Consider the following 20,841-nt stretch of genomic DNA (forward strand, 5'->3'; position numbering starts at 1 on the left):
AAACAACAAATGCCACATGCAAAGTATACATATCATATTAACAAACTCAAAAATAAAAAATAAAAAACCATACCTTTACTTGATTAACAATTGTAGATCGTTCATCATCAAGTTGCTTCTTCACACTAGACAAAACACCCTGTATAACAGATAAATAAAACAACACATTATTTTTTATGCCATTAAATTACTTTTGACCAAGTATGCCGGGATAGGTAGAACTGAAGTCTGAAAATGAGAACAAAGATGCTGGAAGGGGCAGAACTGAAATACGAAAGGAGAAATGTATGCCGGATGGGGCAGATTTTAAGTTTGCAAAACCAAAAGGTATGCCTCAAGGGGCATAAACTTTCATTTCCATAACCAAAACAGAAAAGACTGCAAAATGTGTTAACTACTAAAATAGTTTACCGGAAGGCCTCTAACTCAAAATTCAGTTAAACAACCAAAAACACAAAAGGCAAAGTACAACTTACATCAACTATTTGATAAGTAAGTTGAGATGGCAAAACCGCACTGCAAGAACAAGAGCCTGAATCATCAGGAAATTTAAGTGCAACTGGATAATCTAGCATCTCTTGTTCCATACCAACAACAACAACATGGATAATAAATTTCTTGAATCTCTATAACACAATATAAACACATGAAATATACAAAAACACAAAAAATAACAACAGGGGAAAAAAAACAAGAAAAAGAAGCACCAACAAAAAGGAAACACATACTTTTTCAGCATGGAAGAAATTCTCAGTAATAACTTTATAATCAACTTGCTTTGAAGTACCCCAAGACAACATACGAGGAAACTTCGGACCATGAAAACTTGAAAACCCTCAGAAGATAGGGAAAACCTCTAACAGCCACACATTTAAAGCGTAAGCGAAACCACTAATCATAGAACGTGTAGACGGCGTGGTCTTGAAAGTCTTTACACAATCACGAATCGACCGTACCAACTAATTAAAACTAAGAGAACCCCAAGGATAAGACACTCGAAGACTGTCATCATCAATTATCTTCATTAGATGACTTTTAACAACATATTTCTCGTTACGATCCAACAAAACCCTCTCCATTATATAGACACAAAGAAGTCTAACAAGATCACTAGATCTTTCCCAAAACCACCAGATTACATTACTTGACTTAATTTGTAAGAAACTTTTGAGATCACACAACTTTATTCTATCCTGATTTGGAAAATAAAGTCTCAACAATCTATTTGGTCTACTAGACACAACACTAAAATCATCAACACAAGAATCCAAACCAGTAATAAAATGGAAAGACTCGAAATCAAATACACACACGCGATCAAATATCTTAAACTTTAGTGCACTATCAGTACTAGATGAAAGTTGGGATAAGATCAAGCAATGAAAAATACTATCGCAAAGACATCACCCAAATCCATAAAACTCATTCAAAAACACCTTTTTCAACAAGTCCAATTGAGAGACACTCAAAAAGGACATAATCAAACCCTGAAAATGAAAATCACCACTCCACATACCACATCTTTCAACCTAGTGTTCAAACTTAACCAAGGGATGTTCTTCCTATAAAAGAAAAAACAGAAACCAAGAATTTACATAAGAATAAACCCAAAATGAGAATGAAAATAATTAACATATACCATAATACAAAATCAGCCCCTAGACTGGTACACAAATACCTGCATCATAGAAGAAAGAACCAAAACACATAAGATTGCATAAAAAACCAACATTATTAACAAAACAACACCAAAAACACATAACATTGCATAAAATACCAACATTATTAACAAAACAACACCAAAAAACCAAGACGGCATAACTTTAGTTTCAAAAAATAAGAACCACTTAATCGTGTATATTTACCTCAAACAAACACAGCTTCCTTGAAAACCAGACATTAAACAAAGACAACACCAAAAATCTTAAACTAGTGTTCATAGGCAAAAATAAACAGATTCAACACATTGAAAACCAAAAAACATACAAAATAACTTCATTCATGAATTTAGCCTAACAGGTACAACATACAAAAACCTATAATCAGGAAAACATATAAACTTTCATAAAAACCAACATTATTAACAAAAAAACACCAAAAAACCAAAACACATACAAACTAACTTAAGTCATGAAATTATGCCAGAATAGGCATAACTTCAGTTTCAAAAAACAAAAATTATAGACATGTATATGTTGCCTCACACAAACACATTCTTCATAAAAACCAGATTATTAAACAAAAACAACACCAATAACCTAAAACAGCTGTTCACAGGCAAAACTTCAAAGATTCAACATAGAGAAAACCAAAACGCATATCAAAATCAACAAAAACATAGCAACAACATAATACGACGTTCAAAAAACCAAGATATAACATGGGGAACGAAACTAACGTTCAAAAAATCATACAGACACTTTAACAAAACATGTTAAAAAATAGTTTTAAATAAAAAAGGATCAATTAAATATAAAAAACGACGAAGACAAAGATATCAATTCAACAAACAACAATTTAACATAAAAACAAATATTGAAACGAGCAAAAGATCCAAATTCATACCTAAATTTTCGAACAAATAAGAGAGACAAACAAAGGAGGAACGAAGAAGCAAAAAAAAAAAAATGAAAAATAACGAAATAGAAAGGGTTTTAATGGGATAATGGTAATTTCGTCAAAAAACTTTCATTAAACAAGCGACAGGAGCAAAAATTAAAGAAGGCATAAATGATGGATGGGCAAAATATAAAAACCAGCCCAAAAGACGGGCACTCCGTGCAAAAAAAAAGTTAATCATATGGACGACAATTCGGCTATTTGCGAAAGTTTAATCCTAAAGGCCCAACACCCAAAGACAAAGCCCAAAGGGCAGAGCCACCAGTAGCAGTGAGAGAGGGTTTAACACTTCCGCCATAGCCGTCAACCTCTCCTCTCTCACTCACACATTGTAAACATGCGTCGAATCACGTCGCCGTTAACACGGCTCCACCTCCGTACACTCTTCCATCGTTGCATTTCTTCATCATCAGCAACCAATCAAACCCAGCACCTTCACCTTTCCCTTCCCCAACAACAACCCCTTTCCAAACCCCACTTTTTTACTTCACCATTTTCCACCACTTTCAGATCCTTCTCTTCTTCCCAAAATGATGATCTTGAAGAAACTAATGCTCACTCACTTTCTTCTGAGCTTGTTAAGGAACTTGATGCTGAATCTTTATCCATTCCGCAAAGACTCGATCTTTCTTTCTCCCATGTACCTGTAACGCCTTCCTTAATCCTTACCACACTCAATCTTTCACCTGAAGCAGGCAGAACGGTTCTTGGGTTTTTTAATTGGGTTAAGTCTAAGCAAAGTTTCAATCTTGATGATGAGGTTATGTCTTATTTTGTTGATTACTTTGGGAGGAGAAAGGATTTTAAAGCTGTTCATGATGTACTTCGTGATGGGGTTGGGATTAATGGAAGGAAGACGTTAGAATGTATGGTTGATAGACTTGTAAGGGCTGGGAGAACTACTCAAACAGTGACTTTTTTCGAAAATATGGAGAAAGATTATGGGTTTGTTAGGGATTTGGATTCTTTGAAGTTGGTTGTGTCTAGGTTGTGTGAACATGGTTTTGCTAGCTATGCTGAGAAAATGGTGAAGAGTTTGGCGAATGAGTTCTTTCCGGATGAATATATATGTGATATGTTGATTAGGGGTTGGTGTATTGATGGGAAACTTGACGAGGCACAGCGGTTAGCTGGGGAGATGTATAGAGGTGGGTTTGAGATTGGGACGTCTGCGTATAATGCTATTCTTGATTGTGTTTGCAAGTTGTGTAGGAAGAAGGATCCTTTCCGGCTTCAAAACGAGGCGGAGAATGTGTTGCTAGAAATGGAGGAGAAGGGTGTTCCAAGAGATGTGGAAACGTTTAATGTTTTGATTACTAACTTATGTAAGATCAGGAAAACGGAGGATGCTTTGAATCTGTTTTATAGGATGGGGGAGTGGGGTTGTAATCCCGATGAGACGACATTTCTCACTCTTATTAGGAGCTTGTACCAGGCTGCTAGAGTTGGAGAGGGTGATGAAATGATCGATAGGATGAAATCAGCTGGATTTGGGGATGCGCTTGATAAGAAGGCATATTATGAGTTTTTGAAAATATTATGTGGGATTGAAAGAATCGATCATGCTTTGAGTGTCTTTGCTAAGATGAAAGAAGATGGTTGCAAGCCGGGGTTAAAGACATACGACTTGTTGATGGGAAGGCTGGTTGCTCATAATCGTGTTGACAAAGCAAATGCACTTTATAAGGAAGCCGAGAGCAATGGGTTGGCAGTTGAGCCAAAGGCCTATATGGTCCATCCTAGATTTGCAAAGAAGAAACCTACTGCTGTGAAGAAGGAGAAGAAGCGGTTGACATTGCCTGAGAAAATGGCTAGAAAGAGGACAAAGCTAAAGAAAATCCGCCTAAGTTTTGTGAAGAAGCCTAAGAAAATGGCCCGCCGAGCATTTTAATCGCTTCTGTGTTGGTTGATTTTGAGAGAGATTTTCCAGTGGTCTGCTGAAAGTTTTTCCTCCTTGTTTTGATATGTCTTGACAACAGTAGAAATAAAAAATTTTTGGCTAACAGCAATGCCCGCTCCTTTATGTTTTATTGCTTTTTAAATTTGTAACTCATGAATGAATTTATATTTTTGTATCTCATGAATTGGCTTAGAACTATAAATTCTGAATGTGTCTATTCTTGCTACTGTGTAATGATGCCCACGGAGCTTATCTTGTGCACTAACTTTCTCCTCTATGCCGTCAATTAGAATTGTTAATTTACTACTCTGATGCAATATTTCCTCTCCCTTATGCCCCTTATGGTGCTTCACCTTTGGGTAAGATTTGTAAATGGGCAAGGTCAAATTATTCTTATTACGAAAGCAGAGTTCCACCAAAGAATTCTTTGTTCGTTTGGAGGTACATAAAAGATGTTGTATCTGCAAAATCAGTACTTTGGAAGAGGGAACTGATGATTTACATAGTATTATCTGTATTTGGTAACTCTTTAGAAAACATAGGTCGTGTTTCTTGCTATGTAAGATTACTCGATGTCCCTTCTAATCAACAAGGCTGATGTTCTCCTAGTATTATAGACATTTAGTAATGGAAGGAAAATAAAGTTTTGGGAAGATGCATGGTTGGGCCACACTCCTCCGAAAGATTAATTCTCGGATATTTATAGAATATCAACTCAGCACAATGTAGCAGTTGCAGAATTTTATTCGACTCAAGGTTGGAATCTCTTTTCAACACCAGGCTGGAATCTCTTTCTTAGAAGGAATGTAAATGATTGGGAAGTAGAACGAGTATGTCTTTTGCTTCAGCTGCTAAGCAACATAGCTTTGGATTGCATCAAAGCAGATTCTATTAGTTGGAAGGGGCATTCCAAAGGTCTATTTGCAGTCAGACGCACAAAAATTCCTCCAATTGCCCCAGGTATGCGACTTTTCCTATCACAACCAATTCCTTTTACTTCTGTCGCGTCCACTATTTCCTTGTAAATTTCCTCAGACTTCTTTCGATTACTTTCAAGAGACTCGATTCTCAAGGTTATCGCTTTTGAATTCTGGTTTTTCCCTGTAGATCAAATTCTGGTGAACAGAGTCTTCCCGCAAAAAAAGAGACGCAAACATACGGTTAACTTTATTGCAGAAGTTCAACAATTTAAGAACTCTCTGTAAATATGTTCGACCTTTCTAATGATCAAATCCCCAAAAGCCATATTATTCAGGAAGCAGAAAGAATCTGCAATATTTTATTGAAAACCTTTGATGTTTCAACAAGGGGTATTGCTGATGATTTGAGTTCTGCTTTTCGCATTATCTCTATTATATATCGCTTCTCTGGACATCTATATCTCTTCTGGCAGGGTTCACAAATTGTGCATATGGGTGGAAGAAGAGAATATGACTCGACATTCTCCTCTCAATTTCCCACAGCAAGCTCCGGAAACTATTTTTTTGATTGGTTATATATAGTGTTACTAGCAGCTGTGTTCTTCTATCATGAAATCCAAGTGTTTTTAACTGGATGTCCAACTACCAAAAAGAGATCTCAACCGGCTATGCCAAAAGATAATTTAAGTAACTTATATATTCTCATTCTTTTGGTTTGGAATTATTTTGCAGTTAGATTGTTTGGGAAAATGAAGGGATAACCAAATGGTGCTGTTTACTCAAAAGATACAGGTCTGTAATTCTTTCAGAGTAATCTTTACCACCTTTCCGTCTTTGGATATATTTGCAACATGTAACATAGACCTTTTCAGATCAACAACTAAATGTTTCTTTTTAAAAACTTTTCATGAGTATATTATATTATTCTCCCAGTATTATGTTATTGTCTTAACCCCCCCCCCCCCTCTCCCAACCCCAACACACACATTATTAGCAGTTTGTCCTGGCATAATCTTGGTTTCGACCATCTTAAAGCAAGTCATTAAATACTTAGTTTCAAATCATGATTCTTTGGATGATTATTGGAACAGTCTTATTTACAATTAAGGAACTATATATATTCTTCTTCTTTTGGTGTGGTATTATTTTGCTGTTGGACTGTTTAGAAAAACGAAGGAAAAGCTAAATAATCATACTAATTACATCTAATACAAGCATGTCCTAAGAAGGGCCTATAGCAATCACTCTTGAAACGCCTATTGGTTTATTTATATTTGAACCTATTAAACTGAAAGATGCGCTTAAGAGTAATATGTTTGTATGAAATCTTACTTCGTCCTGTCTTGGCCCCCCATGTCGTCTATTTACTTCTTTTGTTCATTTCATCCCTACACGTTCCTGGTATCAAGTTACATTCTTTTCAGTATTTTAATTTAGTTTGCATTAACGATCTCTCATTTTTTTTTTTAAATCCCTGTTTTTTAAAGTTACAGTTGTAGCTTTTTTTTTTCTTTTTTTTTTTCATGTTTATTCGGTTGGGTAATTTATATATAGTTTATGCAGTAGAGCAGAAATGAACAACTTCTTCAAAGTTGAATTTCTCTTTAGATCAGTATGTTTTCCTCAACTTACAATATAATATATCTTTGCTTCCACATTATTACCTCCTCTGTGTAGTTATAAAAAATAAATTGTCCTCTGTAAGTTCTCAAATAAATTGTAGTTAAAATATGTCTCTCCTGAGATATGGAAGACACCAAAGATAATAAATTGGCAGGTTCAATGTAAGGTTCGATAATAGAGTTCAGAGTATACCTGCTATGGCTTGGTCAAATATGTTTGATTTGGTTAAGGACAGAGGCAGTTAGTCAAGTGTGTTTTGTACTTATCTATCAAACAATTATTCAGGCATATTGCAGTTGTTTTATTTATTATGATAAACAAGTTGACTATACTGAGTAGCATGAAATTTCATTAGTGATCACACTCTTTAGAGAATGGCGAATTCCATTCGTCTGTTTTTTTGGGAAGCCACATACAAGTTCTGGTTCTAACTCTGATAGGAAGATTTGATGTCTTACTTTGTGTTCTTGGCGTGCACAAAGAATTTTGCATCTAGTGAACCAGAATTAGCAATCAACAACTTCCATCAAACTAAAAAAAATATGGCAAGGCGGTTTTGGCACTGTATACAAGGCACAACTCTCCTCTAAGAACACGTCTCCTGCTCTTTCATGCCTGTGTTTTATGCATGGAAACTTATTTTGTTTTTTTTTTGTTTTTTTTTTGTTTTTTTTCTTGAATGCTGTTTACAGTGTTACATTCTTGGATGTTAAGTTTTAATTTAAGTTACAGGAGCAGACAGAATTCTGAAATTCTCAGGAGTTCTGCATTATTAACTTCTTATTCTGTTATCTGATTTTCATGATTATCTCCCCTCTTTAAAAGAGTTGTGTAATACAGTAACCAGCTTTGCTTCTGAGGTTAAGACCTTAATAAATAACAAATTTATTTGCGAGTGATTATCTCACGAGCTTTCTTTTCTACCCATTATTTTAACGGATTACTCTGATTATAATAGTTGCTACTTATCAGTTTTTATCTCACTTATTTACATGTAGGGATTAAACTTTTTTTTTTTTTTTTTTTTTGGGGAGATCTCTTCTCAACCTCAGTGTTCTTTTCAGGACAAGGATCTGCAATGTATCTTAATGGATTGGTGGACTTTAAAAGCTTTAATGGCATCACTTGATAATTAGTAAAGTTGTCCCTCCCTTGCCTATCATGCTTGGAAGTTTATAAAAAGGAAACGTGTGCCTAAATACGGTATGGAGGGACTCGGTGTTGGTGGGCTTATACAAACTATGACGGGGCAATCCTCGACTTTACATCTAATTTAAGCTACTTATTTGACACATTTAAGTTACTTCGCAATTTGTAATTGGCTTTGAAAATAATTGTGATGGAGAAACAGTTGAACAAAGGCTGACTGTTTTTTTGGGCCTCTGTTTATAGTATATCATGAGAGGAGGTGCATTTAAAGAGATTTAAGATATGTAAATGCAGAAGGAAAATGCATCACCCTTTTACGTGCATTTTTTTTTTTTTTTTTTGTCGATTGAAAGAGCTATAAATCACCATCTACATGCATTTAAGTGCTTTAAAAATCTAATGTGAACGATTCATATTAATCACACCCTTCGTTGAATTGCTCATATTTCCCTTTGCCAAGCCTAACTACTTCGTACTGAATATATAGTATTAACCAATTCAGTTTCTTTTCAATATACATTTTAGAAGTTCAAATATTCTTTCTGACTTCCTCAAATTTAGAACAAGATTGTTTGACGAATTTTATGTTTTTAGATAACTGCGTGAAGCGCGGAGTTCACAAGTTTTATCTAATAGAAGAAAGATGTGCTAAGGTACTAAACTCTATATAATTATAAGGTAATGATCTCCCTTAACCAGCCGTGTATTGAGCGAGTATGATAATGAAGTCTTAATCTGACGATTAAGGTGCAATTGATAATCTTTTTTTTGAGCGGATTACCCTTCATTTGGGGTGGTCTTTAATTTTTGTCATTCAAATTGTTGGTCTTTAATTTTTGTTCTTCGCCTAATATACTGAGGTTTTGAGTTCGAATTCCAGCTCAGTAAAAAAAAGAAGGAATTTTCTCAAGGCAGATGTTTGAATTCGCAAGACAGAGTTTTGCCTTCAAAATTCTGCCTTAACAAAACTCTGCCCATGCAATCCAAACTCTATCTTGCGAATTTTTTTTAAAATTTTTTGACTGAGCGGGGGTTCGAACCCCAAACCAAGGAATTTTTAGCGAAGGGCAAAAATTAAAGACCACCAATTTGAGGGGCAAAAATTAAAGACCACCCCCAGCGAAGGGCAATCTTGCAAATTGCCCATGGCCAGTCACATTCCACGAAGTATAGGGCAATTCGCAGGAATGCCCTTATTTTAGGGTGGTCTTTAATTTTTGTCCATTAAATTAGTGGTCTTTAATTTTTGTCCTTCGTTAGAACTCTTTGGTTACGGGTTCTAATCCCCGCTCAGTCAAAACTAAAAAAAAAAAATTCTCAAGGTAGAGTTTGAATTTGCGAGTGCAAAACTCCGCCTCAGGCAGAGTTAAGTCAAACTCTACCTTAAGGTAGAGTTTTGCCTTCATGCATGCTAAGGCATATTTTTGTCTTATACCTGAAGGCAAAATTCGGTCTTAAGGCCTAACTTTAGCCCGAACTGGCCTAACTTTACTACAAAACTCTGCCTTGTGAAATTGTCATTTTTTTTACTGAGTCGGGGTTCGAACCCCAAACCTCATGGTATTAGGCGAAAGGGACAAAAATTAAAGACCAGTGCATTTGAAGGGCACTTCGCACATAAAAAATGCGAAGTATACCCATCCAAAATGTAAATCATCAATATATAACATAAAGCTAGGTATAGACAAGATAATGTAACACCTCTCTATGACCACTATTCCTATTTATCTTTTTTCTAAATTTTTTGACCTTTCTCCTATTTTTGTGCTATTAACAAAATACTTCTAAAAATTCTAGAATGCAAACAGAGGGAGACTTTAATAATCAGCTGTTTTGACAACCTTTTATATTCCAGACCCCTCTTAATAAAAAGACATTTGAATTAACGAATGCTTTTATGTTTTAATGTTTTAGATGATTGCGTTTTATCACGGTATAGCCATTTGTGCCAATTTTTTCCTACGCCACTAACCTTGTGAAAAAGCTTCGCTGGTAGCATGTGTCTGTATTGTCACTTGATCTACGACTTTATGGTATAATCTAATTCGTTGTTGCATTTTCTTGTGTTTTCTATAGGTTCAAAGCAAATAATACTTCATTTATAGTCACTTCAGTTTATTGAGATATCTGACTTGGTTTCTTCAATTTTTGTTAAAGGTTTTACTATTTTTTCTGCGAAAGGTTGATTTCTATGTGGACACCATTTTGCCTTCACTTTCAGAACTTGAGGTAATGTACAGTAGGAAATCAGGAGGAAAAGGCGAATAAGAAAAAAAAAAAAAAAAAAAACTACAAGGTGGAGGGGAAGTAATGTGGCTTTGTTTTGGAATAAGATGAGGAAAGAAAAATAAGCACGAGGAAAAAGATGATAAAAAAAGAAAAAGAGTGAAAAGTACATAACAAAGTGTAATTCATTGGAGAGAAATCCTGTTGTAATTTATTTCTTTTATGTTTTTTTGTTCTTCCCTTGACGTATATACAGGTACCCTATTATATAAGCTAAATTAATTACTAAGTGTTAAAACCATATAATTTTTTTTTATCAAGAAAACCGTAGACATATATTTAAAGTGAGGATCTCGTATAAAATTGTTCTTATTATTGTATAAAAAAATTTACAAATAGCAGTCTCAACAAAATTTATAATTATTAATTTTACGCATATACATGAAATTTTTATCTCGATTAATTTAGAAAAGAAATTTACTAATGTCTTCGTAACCGCACTAAACGCGGATACATTCACTAGTTTCATTCATAATATGATAAGCTAGTCACAAATTTACTACTCTCAGCCTAAAATATCTTGCAATTTGCTAGAGGGATATTGTTCTAAGCATACTTATTGTACTTGATGTTTACGGTAAATCATATAATTTAATTATAGCAGTTACAAATTAATGTAAGAATACATATTATACTCAACAATGATTAAATAACAAAACTTTAAATGCAAGACATATATATATGCCTTGCGTTTATTTGATTGATGTAAATATTATGCATTGTTCATATATTAGATGGCCTCCACATATTGTGTTTATGATTGTTTCATGTAGAAAAAAGACAACATAAATGGGGGAATCCATGTTTCATTCCTCTCTAGTCTGAAGTCTCTACATCCATCCTCTTCCTCTTATGCTTTATTCCACAAGGGGTTTTAAACCACCCTCCCCCTCAAAAAGAAGAAGATGAATATACGAAATTACCAAGAAAATAATAAACCGTAAAAGGAAACCTTATAAATTCTTTTAGTAAATGAAAAAATAGTTTTTGAAGACGTGGTACAATTTTCTACTCCTATTCACGATTTGGAGAATTTTCCTCTGCCAACTTTCACGGCATATCTCCAGCAATAAACATAATTAAATTTTTACTTAGGACATTTATACTTTTTAATTGACCCATTCTGTACTTATCTAATTTTGACTTCATACTCCTTTTAAGAATTAATAAATGAAGTATATATTTTACCATAATACTCATATTAAGTAGTGTAAAGTCTCAATATGCTTGGAAAATGATTTGGAAAGGAATAACTAATTTTAAGCATAAAACAAGTTTTTTTTTTTTTTTTTTGATCTTTCTCTTAATATGCTAAAGTGCGCAAATAAAAATAAAAATTTATTTTTAGCCATTTCTTTTCTTCAACAAGCTTAAATAAAGTTCTAAGGCAAATAAGATTCTTTGAACATCAAACTCCCCCCTCAACTTTGAACAATAGACATTCTTTCCCTTTTATCCTAATTAACTTTTTTAAATGCCCATTTTACCCTTACATTACCCTTAACAACAAAAAATACCATATAGTTTGTTGAGAAGCCAATTCTTATTCTAATTTTCTCGTCCTTTTTTTGGAATGTCAAAACATTATATATATGATGTAACCACGTATTAGACGTTTCTAGATACATACAATTTTCAATTACTATTCACAAATACTATCTGGGAAAGATAAAGTCTGTGTCTTGCCTTGCATTTGATCGGAATTCCCTATAAAGAAACGAAATTGACAACCTCAATAATATTTTCTAAACCTACTATTTCTTAATGAAGTGACATTCAATTGGTTTGCCTTTCTAAGCCCCAAAGAGCCGCGAGGACCTGTGAATGAACATTCTAAGTCAAAAGTACGTATCAAGAACGAAACGAGAAGGAATGAAGATTCCATTTTTTTGCGCGGATTGCCCTTCATTTGGGGTGGTCTTTAAATTTTCTATATTGTGGCTTTAAATTATCTATATTCTTTGGTTTTTAATTTTTACCTTTCGCATTGCAACCCTGAGCGTTCACGCAGAAATCATGAGGTTCTGGGTTCGGACTCCCGTTCAAGCATAAATTAAAAAAAAATTGTAAGGCAAGGTTTGGGTCGCGCGTATGCTGGGATACATACACTTGTTAAGGAATTGCAAAGTTATCTGGGGACCCGACATACTCATGCCTTATGGGCGGACTTGGCATAAGTATCTTTGGTGATAACTTTGGTAATTCCTTAACAAGTGTATGCCGGTGGGGCCATAGCGAAATTTAAACTGTGCCTTGTGAATTTTTTTTAAAATTTTGACTGAGTGGGGGTTCGAACCTGGAACCCATGAGTTTTAGCCGAAAGACAAAATTTAAAGATTTCAAATATGAGGGGCAAAATTTAAAGATCACCCCAAGAGAAGGGCAATTCGCCCCTGAAGATTTCAACACATCAGCTTAATTATCCACTTTTAGGCTGCCTAAAAACTAATTGAAATCACTTTGCACGCTCATTAATCCTAATTATATGAACATAGAATGGCCAATCATATTCCACGAAGTATTATTTATTCAAAATGTAAATTTCATTCATGTTATTATAAGCTAGTTACAAATTTACTATCTGCCTAAAATATCTTGCATTTTGCTAGAGGAATATTGTTCTCAGCATACCTATTTTTACAGTAAATCATACTATAATTTAATTATAGCAGTGACAATTTAATATAAGAATACATAGTTTATTAAAAGATGATTAAAAACTAAACATTTTATTAAAAGATGATTAAAAACTAAATTTTAAATGCAAGATACATGCCTTGCGTTTATGTGATATGTAAATATTCTGCATTGTTCATATATTAGATGACCTCCACGTATTGTGTTTATGATTGTTCATGTACAAAATAGACAACATAAATGGGGGAGTCCATATTTCATCCTGAACTAATTACTTATGTAATGTTGAGATTTGACATAAGAGTATTTTGTTAAAACTTTTTCTTTTGGTTTTTGAATTTAGGTTATATTTTTGAATTTTAATTTATTTGTTTTAATACTATTGACTTGTTATTTCACATTGCATGTTGTCTATTTTTCACTTACAGTTGCTAGATTTTTTTTGGTTAAACATTTGAATAATGTTATGGCATTATATTTATAAAAAAAAATTCTCAAACATCCAATCCATGATGTTCTCACAAAAAAGTCTGCTTTTAAGTTTATAATTAATTAAAATAAAAATATTATTAATCTAAAAAATATATATCAATTATTTTTTACAATATTAGTTACAAATATATGATTATTAATTAATATATTTTTAAGAAACAACATGTTATTAAAAACTAATTTAATATCATTTATAAAGGCACATATCTTTTAAATATAAATTTTACACTTTTTATAATTAAATTTTATTTTAAATTAAACTAATGGTGTCATTACAGGGATGTGTGATTACTACCCTAGTAATTACACCAATTCTAATTACCATGTGGTTTTCCAAACATACCCTAAGTGTTAAGTGATCAAATTCTAATGCCTATTTAATTAGGGATAGTTTAGTCAAATTATCTATTTTTATTTAGAAGTTACAGTACTATTTTTTTAAGGAGTGTGTAAATGGCTAAATGGATACTCTTCTTTAGTCGGAGGAACTAGGAAGTAATTAGCTTAACTTATGACAGTTGGCTCTATAAAGTCTATTTTGCCCCTTTCCATAGTTTTCTTTTTAATATATTTTTTTTTGGCACCCTCTCGATTTGAACATCACAAAAGGCTAACTCCATGCCACTACACTTTCTAATTCCCCCCCCCCCCCCGCGCCTCGCCCCGGGGGGCAAACCCCCAACCCCAACGCTTAAATGCTCTTCTTTCTCATTGCTATTCTGCCAACCAGCATTCCCCAAACACAAAATAGCATTTGTCACTCTTCTCAAGTTAAAAATCCACAAACTATCCACTGACCACTAAGTCTTTTTTTTTTTTGCCTCAAGAATGGAGGTCTGCCTTTGTCTCAGTTCCAGCTCAAGATCAATCACTAAATTTAGCAGTTTAGCTATTCTGATGACTTCCTTGTTTTCTCTTATATGCTTTACGTCTACAGGTGAGTGTCCAATGTGTTTTTTCCCTCTGTCATCATATACCATTTAAGTATTCCATTAAAAAAAAAAAATTGTTTGTTCTTATCATTCACTTCTGTCAGCATGTTTATATCTTGGGTTATCTTCAACATGTAACATTGCTAATGTAAATTCCTGGACCTGTTTCACTGTAACGGAAAAGAAGAGAGTCAAGATTACACATAAAGGGATTATGATAATCTTGAAAAAATGTTTTTTTTTTTTCCCCTTTTGTTCTTGTGGGTCGACATAAAAGTAATTTCTTTTATTTGGCATTCGTGGAGTTGGTTTGATTAACTTTTGGTCAAAGATAGTTTGGATATTCGATTTTTTTTTTTTACGTCAGACAATCAATATATTCGAGTTTGTTTATTGATGGAATAAGAATGCCCTGCACGTTGTTGTGCATGCTCAGCTTAGGTTACTCTGCGGTACAGTGGAAGACTCTAGAGCATTTCGTTGACCATCTTACAAAACGCTTTATTTTTTATTTCTTTTATCTTTTTAATATTATTCATCGACATTCACCCATTGTTTTAGTTGAGGTTCTCTCTCTCTGTTTTTTGACTTATTCCTTGTTTTAATTTCTTTTAAGTTTGTCGTGTTTTGCTTTTTATCCCTGGGTTGTTTCTTCAGGCAGAAAAGAATTCTATTTCATGACCTTTTTTGTGACAGAAAGAGCAGAAATGCAGAATAGTAGTAATCTAAGATACTCTTCTCTTCATTTATGGCTTTAAAAAATGAATGGTATTCCCTCCGTCCCAATTTAAGTATCTTAGTTTGACTGGACACGGAGTTTAAGAAATAACGGGAGACTTTTGAATCTAGTGGACTTAAATTAAAGATATGTGTAGTACTTTAAATCTTGTGGTCTTAACCTTGCCACGTAGGATGTTAGAATTGAAAAACTTATTAAATATAGAAAGAGACACTTTTGTTAGGACAGACCAAAATGGAAAGGTACTAATTTGTGCACTCTCAGGCAAAGGTACTATGTAAGATGGTTCCTGAAAAACTGATCTCAGTCTAAATTTGATGGTCAAACTTCAGGTAGTTGATTTAGAACCAAAAGATATTTTGTTACAAGTAATGTTAAATCAACCATTGGCATTTATAATGATTCAAACATTGATATTCTAGCAATCTTATGCACATTCGTTAAACTGTGGCTTTACTGAAATTTTGTTGATTATTGATGAGTTAGTTCACATTGGTGACATTAGATTCACCTACATAATCTTAGATTTGTAATATTAAATTTACCTCAGCTGACTTTTACATTTATGATGTTCGGGACATAAAAATGTACAATCTTATACAGTGGCTTTATACAGTTTTTGTTGGCCAGGTTGATGAGTTAATTCAGATTACTTCCTGTTGAGGATGAGTTCTAATAATTTAACTTGTCTCTCTGAAGACCAAACTTTGGGATACGGAATAAACTCTTGAGAAACAATAGAAATTAAACCGCTAATTATACTATTTGTCTTGAGCTCGAATAAAGAAGTTTACTATTTGCTGGATATTGTTGCAGACGCTTATGATGCACTCGATCCCAATGGAAATATTACCATCAAGTGGGATGTTATATCGTGGACTCCAGATGGATATACTGTGAGTGCATTTGCTTTTATTTTACTAATGACATGTTCTTCAAGATCTCTCAGCAAGGGCAGATATGATTCTATGTAGAAGAAACATGATTTCAGATGTATCATTGTCTGATTTCCAAGCTAATTGGATTTGCAAACCAACACTCAAGGACTCTCACTTTGATCCCTCACTCAACAAAAAAAGAAAAGAAACATAAATAGATGTACTTTGCCCCCTGAAACATGATAGGACACACCTATTTTGAAGGTCCCCTCTTACCACGCTTTCTACAAAATGAAACAAGCTAACCTCATGGTGGTTCAAGTATTTAATTCTGTTCTTGTTGTAGCTCTTTTTACAGAGTACAAAGGCCCCTTATATAATCTCTCCAATCTAAGCATTTTGAAATTTATCAAAGGTTCCGGGAACCATAAGAATAAGCTGGAAATGATTGTTTTTTAATAAGTTTACTTTGAGTTTGCATTATTTTCTTATCTATTTGAATTAGTGCAAACATGGAAGTTCAGTTTTTTTTCTTAGGAGCATCACTTGTCACTTAAAATACCAATCATAGCTTATAATGAAATTTATCACAATTGTATTTGACCCAAAAAATGTTTTTTCCTTTGCATTAAGCAGGCTGCTGTTACAATATATAACTTCCAAAAGTATCGTCATATTCAAGCACCGGGGTGGAAATTGGGTTGGACATGGGCCAAAAAAGAAGTAATCTGGGGTGCAGTTGGAGGTCAAGCCACAGAGCAAGGAGACTGTTCAAGATTCAAAGTGAACATCCCTCATTGCTGCAAAAGGGATCCAACCATTGTCGACTTGCTGCCAGGAACTCCGTATAACCAGCAAATTGCAAATTGTTGCAAAGGTGGAGTAATTAGCTCGTGGGTTCAAGACACGGAGAAAGCTGTTAGTGCATTCCAGCTGACTGTCGGTCAAGCAGGAACAAGTAACAAAACCGTGAGGTTGCCAAAAAACTTCACCCTCAAGGCACCGGGGCCTGGATATACTTGTGGGCCTGCAACGAAGGGGAAACCAACCAAGTTTCCAACACCAGATGGAAGGAGGTTCACTCAAGCTTTGAGTAAGTTACAGTGGGTTATAAAGCTATGAGTATGCAATAATAGTTTCTCTCGGTTGTTGAATGTTTTTCATTATAAATTAAGTAATGTTATTTCTACTATCTTCCTTTACTTTCTCAAGATATTCTCTTTGAGCATGAAAATTGCCAAGTCTGTACTAGTAAAAGATATAATCATGTTAATTCTATCTTTTTCCTTGCAGTGACATGGAATGTTACTTGCACCTATTCACAGTTCCTAGCTCAGAAGACACCCACTTGTTGTGTCTCACTATCCTCTTTCTACAACAAGACAATTATAAACTGTCCGACTTGCGCATGTGGTTGCCAAAATGACATAACTCGACCGGGAACATGCGTAGAGTAAGCAATCATTATCTTTAATCTCAAATTCTCCCCTTCTTTTTTTTTAAATTTCCAGAAGTTCTTAATATTCATTTGATATTTTTTTATGCTCTCTGACAGACCGGACTCCCCTTATTTAGCTTCAACACGTGTAAGTTCTGGAAAGAATGATTTCAGACCTCTGGTCCAATGTACTCCTCATATGTGTCCCATTAGGGTTCATTGGCATGTTAAGACCAACTATAAAGCTTACTGGAGGGTAAAAATCACAATAACAAATTTTAACTACAGAATGAATTATTCCCAGTGGAATCTTGTTGTTCAGCACCCCAACTTTGACAATCTCACCCAGATATTCAGCTTTAATTATAAGCCACTGGTCCCCTATGGTTCCATTAGTGAGTAGTCTTTGCCCTTGACATTGAAATACAACTTTTCGTTTATTTCAGCTGGTCTCATCTTTTAAAATTGATCTTTTACAGATGATACTGCTATGTTTTGGGGAATCAAATATTACAATGATCTGCTAATGCAGAGTGGACCTTCTGGAAATGTGCAATCAGAGGTCATACTTCAGAAGGATAAATCGACGTTCACCTTTGACGAAGGATGGGCTTTCCCTCGAAAGATTTACTTTAATGGTGACAATTGTGTTATGCCACCTGCGGATGTCTATCCCTACCTACCAAATGCTAGTGCCCACAGTGCGCTTACTCTACCTCACTTTTTGGCCGCAATTTTGATATCTCTTATTCTACTATGTTCACATGACTTTTAAAATTATAAGAAAGAAATATAATTGAGGATTTTCATTGCTTCCAATGAAGAGGTTTTCCTACCTTGTCTATATCAACATTATGTCTGCAGTAAATTTAAAAGCATCACTTCTGCAACTTCACCCCTAGGTTCGCATATGTGAAGGTTTACTTGTGATTTTGTAGATGTAACCACTGACTTAGCGTGTTTCGGTTCGATTGCTTGAGTTTACACATAAACATTGTATATCTTTAAACACATTGTAACCCCTTTTGATAATGCTTTGTGCCCTACATTTTGAGAATTTTGATGTACACTATTGAATGATGTTTAGAAAGCTTCATAATTTGGAAGTGGCAGAAAGCAAGAATCTTGTACATAAGACAATTGTTATCTCCGGATATACATACAATAAAATGAACAAGGTTCAATTTCACTATCCTATCCACATGCACGCGATTTAAAACAACCGGAACAAGCTCTTGATGATGGAACACAATCTAAATGTTATGAGAAGCGCCAGTAAAATATGTTGTTGCTGAGTTATTTTTTCCGTTACCAGATGAGGAAAATCATCAAAATCGTGCAAATTGCAGTTCTTGGAAATGAAAATGATATTTTTTCAGCAGAGTTGGGCAATTTTGGGTATGAATCCGGAGGGGGAAGTTTGCATTCATCTCCATTAAAGTAGACTCTCCGAGGAAATCCCCATCCTGATTTCAGTGTAAATGTGTTCTTATCTTTTTGCATAAGCACCTCAGATTGAACATTCCCCGAAGGTCCAGCTTCCATCAAGAGATCATTGTAAAACTTCATACCATAGAACATGCCAGTGTCATCTGTGTATCAAGAAATGATTGTTAAGTTGAGTTCAATTTTTTTCCAGCATGAAGTTAAGTTAGAGAAAAAAAAAACTAAAAGTTGATATTCATATGCACTCACTAATGGATTGGTAAGGGACGAGAGGCTTGTAGTTGAAGCTGAAAACTTGAGTGACATTGTTGAGATTAGGATGTTGTGCTACCAGTGTCCACTGTGTATGGTTCAATCTGTAGTTGAAGTTAGTGATAGCAATCTTGACTCTCCAATAATCCTTGTAATTGATCTTAACATGCCAATGCACTCTTATTGGGCACATGTGGTGCGTGCATTGTAGCAGTGGTTCATTATCCTTTTTTGGAGTGTTTATTCCCTTCCTTTTCAATTTTTCCGAGTCTCCCCTGCATCATCAAAATCCCAGTAGACTAATTACCAAATGTTAACGGGAAAGCTCGACGTATGCAAAGGATACCTACATGATGCAATTGTGTTTATGACTGCAACCACAAGCACAGGATGGGCAAGGAGTGATCGTGTCATTGTAGAAAGTTGAGAAAGAAACACAACAACTCGGGTACTTGGATGAAAGAAACTGAGAATAGGTGCATGTCACGTTCCAGGTCACTGCAAGTAATTTTTACATCAACCTGATTGCATATTGAAATGCCGAAAACACAGGGAAAAAAATAAATGGGAAACATACTCAATGCTTGAGTTTTTCGCCTATGATCATCAGTGAGGAAAACCGTGGACGGCACTATCTTTGCAGGGCCACAACTGTAGCCTGGTCCTGGACCAAGCAAACTGAAATTCTTGGGTAGTTTTACTGTCTTGTTTGATGTTCCAGCAAGTCCAACACTAATCTGAAAGGCAGATACCGACTCTGAAGGATCTTCACCCCAAGACGCGAGGACCCCACCTTTGCAGCAGTTGCTGAACTGTTGTTTATAGGGAACTCCAGGAAGCAAGTCAACAAGTATAGGGTCCTTCTTGCAGCAGTGTGGTACATTTCCTTGAAACTTGGAACAATCACCTTGCTCTGTTGTTTGTGCTCCCACTAAGGACCATATCACTTCTTTCTTTGGCCAGTTCCATCCTAAAGTCCATCCAGGGCTCATAATATGCCGATACATTTGGAAATTATTCATCGTTACAACAGCCTAGACAAATGTTGCATATTTTCATTACTCGTATAATCCTTCGTTCCATTCAATGTTTTATGAAGATACTTACCACGTAGCCATCTGGTGTCCAAGACATGACGTCCCATTTAATTGTGATGTTCCCAAATGGATCCAATGGATCAAATGCATCTGAAAGTCCAAAAGGAAGACAAAAATATGTAATTGATTGCCAGGTAACAAAAGGAAAGGGGCTACAACCTACAATATACAATTTCATATTTATAAAATTGTACAGTACCTGCATGAGGCAAGATAGAAGGCAAGACGACTGCGAAAAAAATAAACTTTGCTAGAGGAACTAAGATTTGGCATTGATCGGAGTAATCTTTTCGATCAAAAGATATTCTTTTCTGAGACATCCTTAGTATAGTATATCTTGATGTTTATGGATCTTTATGTTTTTTCTCTTCTAAAAGAGCGAACTTGGAGTATTAAAAGAGAGGGAATTTTAGCTCATGATGATGCCACACCT

General features: G+C 34.7%; 3 protein-coding genes across 4 annotated transcripts; 2 read left to right on the forward strand and 1 right to left on the reverse strand.

Moving 5' to 3' along the window:
- The first annotated feature begins 2,856 nt into the window (after positions 1-2,856).
- On the forward strand, positions 2,857-4,745 carry LOC132055774 (small ribosomal subunit protein mL104 (rPPR9)). Its single transcript, XM_059447758.1, has one exon. The coding sequence runs from the start codon at positions 2,957-2,959 to the stop codon at positions 4,508-4,510; it is 1,554 nt and encodes a 517-aa protein (XP_059303741.1). The 5' UTR covers positions 2,857-2,956; the 3' UTR covers positions 4,511-4,745.
- Positions 4,746-14,303: 9,558 nt separating this feature from the next.
- Positions 14,304-18,448, forward strand: LOC132055775 (COBRA-like protein 1). Of its 2 annotated transcripts, none has more exons than XM_059447760.1 (6): positions 14,304-14,569; positions 16,114-16,193; positions 16,812-17,268; positions 17,469-17,628; positions 17,731-18,008; positions 18,093-18,448. In XM_059447760.1, exons 1-6 carry the CDS (start codon positions 14,455-14,457, stop codon positions 18,386-18,388), a joined length of 1,386 nt encoding a protein of 461 aa, XP_059303743.1. In that variant the 5' UTR covers positions 14,304-14,454; the 3' UTR covers positions 18,389-18,448. The 2 variants fall into 2 exon arrangements, with proteins under 2 accessions (XP_059303743.1, XP_059303744.1); XM_059447761.1 differs by having other exon boundaries at positions 14,304-14,563.
- A 283-nt stretch (positions 18,449-18,731) lies between these two features.
- LOC132055776 (COBRA-like protein 4) lies at positions 18,732-20,841 on the reverse strand. The gene is made up of 6 exons (XM_059447762.1): positions 20,608-20,841; positions 20,419-20,498; positions 19,889-20,345; positions 19,662-19,809; positions 19,309-19,586; positions 18,732-19,205 (listed from the first exon to the last, which is right to left on the reverse strand). The coding sequence occupies exons 1-6, from the start codon at positions 20,726-20,728 to the stop codon at positions 18,922-18,924; spliced, it is 1,368 nt and encodes a 455-aa protein (XP_059303745.1). The 5' UTR covers positions 20,729-20,841; the 3' UTR covers positions 18,732-18,921.

Source organism: Lycium ferocissimum, chromosome 5, assembly GCF_029784015.1.
Source record: "Lycium ferocissimum isolate CSIRO_LF1 chromosome 5, AGI_CSIRO_Lferr_CH_V1, whole genome shotgun sequence".
Taxonomy (NCBI): Eukaryota; Viridiplantae; Streptophyta; class Magnoliopsida; order Solanales; family Solanaceae; genus Lycium; species Lycium ferocissimum.